Source organism: Embiotoca jacksoni, unplaced genomic scaffold (genome assembly GCF_022577435.1).
Source record: "Embiotoca jacksoni isolate LCO1_2020_lvr unplaced genomic scaffold, fEmbJac1.0.p SCAF_16, whole genome shotgun sequence".
Classification (NCBI taxonomy): domain Eukaryota; kingdom Metazoa; phylum Chordata; class Actinopteri; family Embiotocidae; genus Embiotoca; species Embiotoca jacksoni.
Genome location: NW_027185296.1, coordinates 4,123,071 through 4,132,500, shown reverse-complemented (window position 1 = coordinate 4,132,500; position 9,430 = coordinate 4,123,071). Strand labels below are relative to the sequence as shown.

At 39.3% G+C, this 9,430-nt stretch overlaps 1 protein-coding gene across 1 annotated transcript in view; it reads right to left on the bottom strand.

The window, feature by feature from the left end:
* The window catches only part of lpxn (leupaxin), an 8,857-nt gene extending 9 nt beyond the window's left edge, over window positions 1-8,848 (bottom strand). The window contains exons 1-9 of the mRNA XM_069150340.1: window positions 8,773-8,848; window positions 7,742-7,827; window positions 7,566-7,633; window positions 6,880-6,976; window positions 6,288-6,545; window positions 5,991-6,164; window positions 5,330-5,411; window positions 5,097-5,245; window positions 1-2,283 (exon numbers count right to left, since the gene is read on the bottom strand). The exon at window positions 1-2,283 is cut by the window's left edge and continues 9 nt beyond it. Of these exons, the coding sequence (XP_069006441.1) occupies window positions 2,017-2,283; window positions 5,097-5,245; window positions 5,330-5,411; window positions 5,991-6,164; window positions 6,288-6,545; window positions 6,880-6,976; window positions 7,566-7,633; window positions 7,742-7,827; window positions 8,773-8,785 (1,194 nt within the window). The 5' untranslated portion in view covers window positions 8,786-8,848 and the 3' untranslated portion in view covers window positions 1-2,016. The remainder of the gene's footprint in view (window positions 2,284-5,096; window positions 5,246-5,329; window positions 5,412-5,990; window positions 6,165-6,287; window positions 6,546-6,879; window positions 6,977-7,565; window positions 7,634-7,741; window positions 7,828-8,772) is intronic.
* Window positions 8,849-9,430: the final 582 nt, after the last annotated feature.

Below are 9,430 nucleotides of genomic sequence, written 5' to 3'. Positions count from 1 at the left end.
CCAAAAAATGTTTTATACTTAAATGAATATATCATGTGACGATATGAAATTTTACAGTCGTGTTAAATGCCAAGGTCCCACATCGGATCCAAGTTGATGTTTTATGGATGACTCACGCTGGAAAGTACACTTCCTCTTGTATCTTATAACACAACATGCAAATCTCTCTGGTGTGTCGAACATTTGAAATTACAGTAAGCCTTTGAGCTCCGGAGAAATCTGGGCACAAGTCTCTTAGCTCATTAAACACTTAACGATCTTGGATATGATTTTGACCGAACACGATACGTTCACACTTCTTCCATGATGCATGGTCCATGTTCTGCAGAGGCCTTCAGAGTCCTGGTCTGACAGTGATGACAGCATGATTAATGCCCACCTCTGTTTCCACTCATACACTTACTTCACGCAGCAAGCCCGAGTGGCTTGCTCAAGACAAACTATAGGAAGGTGCCTAGAGGGCCGACAAAAAGTAGGCAGTGTTCATCTGATAAGCATAAGCAGATAAGATAAGGCACAATTTGACATCGGCAAGAATACTGGACTCACCATTTACGCAGGTAAATGTGGAGAAAATGTACGCAAGATTTGGTTAACGTATTATTTCATTACTGTGTTATTTGTAGTACTTTACATTACTTTAGATAAGTTACACAATGTACTGATAACCACTATCCCTCAATCAGCTTCATTTAACCAGATTTTTTTTTTTTTTTTTTTTTTTTTTTTTTTTTTTATGTCCTACCTTCTAGTTATTTATATTAACACAACTGTTTGGAAAACAACTACACAGATTGCAACTTCATGGAATAATTTACTAATTGTCACTGTCCTTTGTGGTTTGTTTAATGCAGAAGACATATATTTGAAAGTTTGTTGCTGAAAAAGCATTTCAAAACTATCATCCTGCAAAATAAGATGAGTAAAAAGGAAACATGGACACTATGAAGAAGTTATTGTGAATTGAATTAAAAAAGATTTGGTGTATTTTGGAAGTTTCTGGTTGAGTTTAGTTATGATTTAATTCTGCAGAAGTGACAGTAAAATCTAATTTATATGAATACAACTTTTCCTCTATTAGAACGACAGCATAATCTACCTGTGCTGTAAATGTCACCACTTCACATATCATTCACATTATTAGTTTTCAGTGATCTAAGAAATGTCAGCCAACCCAAAAATGAGCCTGAATACACCGGGTACATCACCAAAATACTTCTTTTTTTTTTTTTTTTTTCCCTCTGAAGCTTTGAAACACTTTGTGGTTCATTCATCCCTCAACAGTCAAAGTGATTTTCTGGAGAGGTGCAGTGATGTGAGGGTGCTCCTTCTGAAACCACCTTTGTTAACCTCACCGCCTTCATTAATCTTCCATAGGCAGCTATAAAGGAACCTGTGTGGAGAGTGAAGAGGTTGTCTGAACCCAGTGCATGCCAGGGGCCAAGTGGTCAGTTGAAGTAAGAGGAAACTCAGGTTGGCATGCTGATTCCATGCCAGTCACTGCCAATATAAGCTATCAGGCCACATAGACAAACCCCTGGACAAACTTCTCCACCCTGCCAGACAGTATCACCGCTCTGCCAAGTCTTACGGCAAACGGAGGATAGTTTAATGGGAACCATGGATTATAACAGCACTTCTGTTTTTCTTTCTCCATTCATAGATTTTATGTGATCATGATGTATGAAATCCCATAAAGTATAGACTAAGTGTCAGGAACACACCTTTTAGAAGCCTCCAAAGTTCACATATGCTCAATGTATTTTCCTTGTGTTCTACAGGCTTGTCATTAATTATGTTGCAATGTTACTATTTCCCATGGATATTTCTACACAACCCATCACTTGAAATGCCAATGTACAGAGATATACAGAATCTGTACCAATGTAAGTATATATACTACAGTACAATACATTGCAATGTAAGAGTTGTACAGTTGCCTCCATAATGAGAGGGATGCAGCATTTGAATGGTTTCTGTTGCATTATTCATTCTTTTTCCTGTGTACTGCCGGTCTCACACAAAGAGTTTGTTATAGCAAGCCGAGCAGTACGCCTTCCCCTTCTGCTCTTTGAAGATGCCGTGGCTGAGCTGCCGCAGACAGAAGGCACACACAAAGTGCTCGGGGTGAAACTTGCGATCCAGAGCAGAGATGCAGCGGCCGGTGATGGGCTCGCCACAGCTGCCGCACAGAGTGCCCTGCCTGGAGTGAAAGTGCAGTGAGCAGAGGGGTCGACCATCCAGCTCCATGAAACAGCTGTCGGCGAAGGGCTTCAGGCAGTCCTGGGTAGAAAAACACAAGAGGAAGATGTTGAGAGTAGTGGAGGAAAATAGGGAGGATAAAAAGAGGCAGAGAAAATGGGTGAGACAGGGTGTCATTGAGGAAGGAGGTAAATCTTATATATCTGGATAAGAATGTCTGCTTTTAAAGGACCACACCAACAGATTTCTTCTTGTAAGCCATTAACACTGCATAATGTTTAGTTAACATTATACTGATAATTTTCTAAAAACCTATGGGGATACAAAATTTCAAATTACATAAAATAGTCCATGATCACAATCATACATTAAATAGAATGAATTTTAGCTTTCCACTTGCTGCCACTCCCTCTGTCTATCTGTGGTTCCATGTGTGTCTCTTTCTTTCTCCTTGTCAATCCCTGTGTCGCTTCCTCTGCCCACCAGAGGTCCTCAGTTCTGTGTCTCATCCTGCCTCTAGCTCCTTGCCTTGGTCTCCTTCCTGCCACTCCCACCTCACCTGCTCTCAGTTCAATAATCAGCCTCATCTGTAGCCTCTTGTCAATCACCCAAACCAGTACTGATACTCCTCATCAGCCCCTGCTTTCCTGTTGGTCAAAGTCATTATCTGTGCGTTCAAATACTTATAAAATCATACTATCTAGTATGTCAGAAAAAGATTGAGTATGACCTCATACATATCTGTGAAATGTAGTATGCCACAAAGTACCAAGATGTCCTACTACATCCGGTTGTATTTTGCAGTATGCAGACCAGCATGCTTCTCTGGCTGTTCTGACTCACAATCGTCTGTGCAGCAGAAGATACGTTAAACTGACTGAGCTGCTGAGAAAGTTGATGCCGTTAATGCTCCACCCTGTTGCAGTTTGAAAAAGGAAGAAGAAGAAAAAGAGGCAATAAAAGGAAGTGTAGTGGTTCTAAATCGCATTTTTTTTCCTTTTACTTCAAATGTGACATTTGGGTGACGCTACAGATTGTGACAGATAGGGGAAGAGGATCAAAGTTCAAGGGGCATTTTTATGATGAATTAGAATGTCCCAATTGTATGCATGCTGCATGCAACAGTACATACTTTGTAAGGATAGCTGCAGTACGTACTAAAAGTAAAAAGAAAAAGTATGCAATTAGGAACACAGTCCATGTTTTGGACTCTGCCTTTCCTCTCGTTTTTGTCTCCCTGTGGCCTGGACTTTGTTTGTTTCTTAAATCCTTGTGTCTGACTCATGCATATGGGTCCTTCTGCCTGCTCAAGTGTGACATTAAATTCACCATAAACTTCAAATCTCTGTAATGTAATAATTTGCTGAAATGAATGAAACTCAAAGATATTTGTACGCCTGCAAAATGGTCAACTATTGAAACTATATCTTACTAATGAAGTGACAGTGCTGCAAAATCACATGCCATAGACCTTTCACAAACAGTTATAAGAGCCTTACAGCTGTGTTTCTGTTAACAATCCATTAATAACTGTTAGGACATAAATGGAAACTAAATACACAGCAGTGACGCTGCATATGGTCCTGAATTTCCCTTGGCAGACACTTTGACTTGTCATACTGTGGCAGTAAAAGCCCAGGTGTAACTCTTAACATGACCAATGACTCTGTTCCATTTATTATGTGCCAGTAAGCCGTGACAGTGAGCCAGCATGCACGACTCCAGAGCCTTGGAGCACCTGAATGGAATAATCCATTAATTACAGTAGTAACACCTGCGTCCAACGAGTCAAAATGTCCACTGGAAAACAAAAGGCCAGTTTTGTTCAGTGACGGAGGCAGCTATGTCTTTAAAAACAAACCAAAACAATAGATGTGTTTGATCATTTTAGAACATTTCATACTGACTGCAATCAAAACAAACTGTTGAGTGAGTGGACATTTCTCTAATGATAATAATCAGCCAGCTTGTGATGAGAATAACACTGCAACAACCTCATTACCAGCCGGGCTTCCAGAGGAGCCTCGGCTCATTTGGGGTTTGTAGGATGCTAATGACTCATGGTATGGAAATCTCTCTACTGTGGACAAGAGCAAGCTGCTGAATAACTCAGTAAAAGTGGGGAGAAAGATCAAAGGTTCTAAATTGTATGAACTGGCAGATTTAGTTTTTGGGCAGTAAGTTGATTAAAAAGTCTCGGCCACTTCTGAGCATCCACTTCGTCCTCTTTATGGAGTGTTTGACCTCCTGTTCTCCTGAATTAGATTTAGGCTTTTAGGGGGCATGTCAAACTGACCTTGCTGATAATGAAAGCTCTGCATAAAACAATGTTTCGGTTCTGCTCTAATGATAAGTAGCTGCTTGTGAGTAATGATTGACTTAAATAATCATACAGTATTGGATGTATTCCATGTTTTATATGATGCTGTTAATTATAAGTTTGAATGACAGGTATTGAGGACAATGTATTTAATGTGTTTTATGCCCTGGTTGGTCATGTGCATATTTTTGTAGGTGCAAGAGTTACAAAAAAAAATGCTAAAGTTGCAGTTTCTACTTAATGTTGAAACGTCTCTGAGAGCATTTTCTATTTGACAATTGCTCATAGCTGAGTAAAGCAGAAGTACAGCTGCACACTGAATCGTTTTTGACCAGATGCTGCACACAGAAGTAGGTTTGAAGTAAATGTAAAAGATACCCACACTGAGGAATATGGTTTCCTTGATTTATCTGCATCATGTCAACCACAGCGTATTCATCAGGCATACGGTTTTCATCAGCCTTGTGGTCAAAATGTTGCAAATAAAGCAAATGTGTGGGTATCTTTCTCATTTAATCTCAGGCTTGTGTGTGGGAGCCAGAGCCGTGTGTGTGGTCTGAGGTAGGAGGCTCACTGCGCAGACGAAGCACTCTGGATGCCAGGTGCCATTGGCTGCATTCAGGTAGTTCTCCCTTACTGACTCCCCGCAGCCCGAGCACTTGGGAGCAAAGAGGTGGTAGAAGTCCTTGCAACAATAAGGTTTCCCGTCCTTCTCCAGGAAACCTGTAGGATAAGTAGAAGATACAGTGAAGTGTGTGCTGACGGTATGGTGTCCATTAGAGAGAAGTAAATGCACAAGCATCGCACCTTCTGGCCCAAACAGGCCTCCGCAGTGTGTGCAGAAGAAGTGCTCTGGGTGCCAGGTCTGGTCCAGGGCTGTCAGGATGTTCTGGTGAACAAGCCACAAAAATACTACATCATGATTTAACTTCCTTTGAGGATGAGTAAGGTTTGTATCATCTCACATGTTCACATGTCAGGAAACACAAAAATGTGGATTGTGAACCACATAATGTTAATCATAGAAGTTCTATTAGTTTCTGATTAATGGCTTTGGTTTGCAGCATGCTGGAAGCCCAGTCTGCGCAACCCCAACATGGTTTTGTGTTGTATTTATTAAGATGACATGTGGGATAAGTCAAGAAAAATTAACTCCATCCTACTGTATGTCATCATACAATTTTTAAAAGATTATTGTGTGGATAAATGGCTGTAATATATGACAGAAAAAATTATAATCAGAAGACAAAGGGGTGGCTGAATTTGATCTAGTGGGGCATTTAAGTATCACAATTCCGAATTGGTATTTTGTGTATTTGCCAAATATTTTCCACTTACAAGGATACAACAAACATTTTCTAATTTAACAACAATTTTTTTCAAATTTGAAACTTTATGTTGAGAAAGTTTTAACGCCTACTTTTTAATTTTTGCCTTGTCTTTCTATGCTAAGAAATGGTCTTCTCACCTGTATGACGGGCCCCTTGCAATAAGCACAGCGTGGAGAGAAGAGCTGATGGTAGTCCTTGTCACAGTACGGCCGTCCGTCTCTCTCAAAGAAGCCCGTGGTGCTCAGCTCCGTCTCACACGCCACACACACAAAGTGTTCAGGGTGCCAGACTTGACCCAGTGCTGTGATCATCTGCACAAAGAAAACATGAGTGAAAGAGGGAACAAGATGTTTTAATCAGTTTAATCTTTTTTCTAAATATCCATTATTTGGTGCCAGTCTTTCTCCTTTGGGTCTTGCAGGTCTAAGTTCTACCTTTCCCACGATGCATTTGTCGCAGGAAGCACAGTGGCCCTTCGCCGTTGTGCGCACACCAATCTTCTCCAAGTCAGAGCTCAGTCCTCCAAGCAGGTCATCTATAGTATCTGTTTTCTTTCTCTGGGTCGAGGCCTTTGCACCTGAACCTGCAGGGCTGCTGCTGCCCCCCTTGTTCTCCTGTTGTCCACCTTCTGTTTTCCTTTTCACAGACTGTTTTTGTGTCAGTGGTGGTGGGGTTGTTGAAGGAACTGGATCCTGAATGAAGATTTAAATAAGCGTTTAGCTATATATTTGATCAATGTTTTTTTGTTTTTTTTTAAAGGCAATGCTTAACAATGCTCCAAAATTGTATTACTTGAGGCCATGTAGTGTTGACATTAGTACAATGCTGCCCTCTGTTGGTGAACCTGGTTACTTTATATTTGAACCATCTCTTTACAGTATACTGTTCTCTCCTCCCATGATTATCAGTATTTCCTATGAATTGTTTTTTTTAACACAGAGAATTAGTACTTCCAATTAGACTGTTAATCCTAAGTGAGTGAGTGATTTTCAACCCTTTTGGCACTCGCTGACACACTGTACTGACCCCTTGTCCAAGACTCATCAGATCCTCCAAGATGGAGTCCAGCTCCAGAGTGGGTGAGGGGGAGTCTGGGGAAGCTGCCACAGGAGCTGGCAGATCGCTACATCCCAAAAAGAGACAAGTTATATATTAGAGCATGATATTTCAAATGATAAAATTAAGCTCCAACAACACTGACCATCCCAGCTCTACTGCATTAATTCATTTAATGGGGATATTTAAACTCTTGCCTAACTAGACTTGTGTTTGTGAACATAACCCAGGATCCTTTATGGTGTTTTAGCATAGTAAATTATAAGCTTTATAATTTCTAACATTAAGAAAACCTGCTGCACACAGATCAAAGAAATCTAAGGCCATGAAACGTTTGTCAAAGGTGATGCTTAAACTCTGACATTAGGCGCTTTTGAACTTTTTCGCAGTTTAAGAACTGTTGGAAGAAGTACTCCCTTTTGTGTGTATGTACTGCAGAAACTGAGAACCACTGTAGTTTTATAACTGTCTACATCTAGTATTTCTTTTATTATTCTACTATTTGCAATTCTGAAGGTCTTTGTGTACATTAAGCTACTTTATAAGGAAATAGCATAACTCAAAATCATGTTCAACACATTTCCTGTTTCCTCTACACAGATTACACATTGACAATGTGAAACGAGGTCAGCGGGGGCCTCAAGCTTGTGCTTTACCTGTAGACGTTTGTGCCGAGTGAGCTTTGTCCTTTTTTGGGAAGTCCATCATGAACTGCACCTGACACCTGCGAACACAACCCGAACATTTCTGTGACTAAGGATTACAAAATAGGCGATAAAGAAGAAAATTATGGTCCAGAATAAGTTTGTTATTTTTGTGTTTTTTTCTTCACCACTCCATCAGCTGTGTCGCTGCTCCTGTTCTCATGGACACTGTCTGAACTTGTGGAATTGAGGGCCAGCTCCTCTAACAGCATATCTGTGGGAAGGATACAGATCATAAATCTGATGCAGTCGTGCATGCATACAGTTCACACAACCAATACACACATTTTGTCTTATTGATTGTTCTTCCTGGATGTTTATCGTTAACAGTTTGTGCATAGTTTTTGCAAAGTGAACTATTTCCTGTGAGGTGAGACTGAGCACACTTTGAAGCACATTTCAAGGTGCTGGTGAACTCAGTTTGCATTACACAAAACAGCTTCCTCAGGAAATGATTGCATGACATGCTACAGAAGTGAAACTTGTTATAATGTCACAAGAATATTTGTAACAAATATCACAGCAAACCCTAATTTCTCTTCCACACAGTGTAAACGCACACATTTACAGGAAACCACAAGAGATACTAATAAGTATTTTATGAAAAAGTAGACAGCATGACTGTCAAAAGAAAAGACAAAATGTTCAGCTTCAATCAATGTTTTTGCAAATCCGATCAGCATCTTCATATTTCTTAATTTAAACAAATTAAAACGAATTGTATTTATTTCCAGACAAAAATTGTACTGATATATAGATGGTTGATAAAGTCTTTTCTTTTATACAATTCAGTTTTATTTTCTTCTTCATTTTAACCTGATCATCTGTTGAGTTTTAAGACTTTTTGTCTTAAACTCAGAGTTTAAAGAGAGTTGTGGGTAAAATGTAACATAATAGATTATAAATGATAAACAACACAATTAAAAATACACTACAAACTAAAAGAAAAGTTTTAAAACAGTAGCAAGTCAATTACTTACAATGAGTACTGTACTTTTAGTGTACTGTAAAAATGTCACAGAACACAAAAGGCACTGTGGTCTGATTTGACAATCGCAATTCCTTATTTCACTTATATTTTCAAAATCAGTTGGTAATTGCACCACTGATCAGTTTGAGGATAATTAACAATGTAAAACATGACAGACAGTTGTCTTACCGAGCTCATCCATGTTGCTTCATGCTCTGAACAAAACCTACTTGAGCGTGAGTGTTTTTTTGCAGCCGGTTAGTTTCTGAAGTAACCGACCTAACTTATCATCTGATCAAAATTGTCACTTCCTCTGAGGACAGTTTCTTTTCGTTTGTTACGTTTGCATTAAGACCGATCAGTTGTTATTAAGAGAGTTCGCTGCTTCCTGGTGAAGAGGAAACTTGCAACAGGGAGAGTTTACAAAGAGAGTACGTGAGATACCAAGAGAGATAGCAGTTGACTTTTATGCTCAGTTGTTAAATGTATGAAATGTTGATTGTGTTTAGATGATATGTGCACATATTATATATATATATGTATATATATATATATATATGTATATATACGTATATATATGTATATATACATATATATATATATAAAACAAAATATTAAAAATATTCAGTTTTATAACAATTATCTCTATTTAGATGGTAAATATTTGTAAGACAGTACATATGTTTGTGTCGCACTTCCTCCCCACAGGAAGGTGACTTCCTTCTGCACTGCTATCCGTCCTGCAGACACAAGTACAGGGAAATGTGCCCCCACATACATAAAACCTCCTGCTTGGGCTCCTTATTGCATTCATCTTGAAAGAAAAGAAGAACCCCCAGAATTGTTT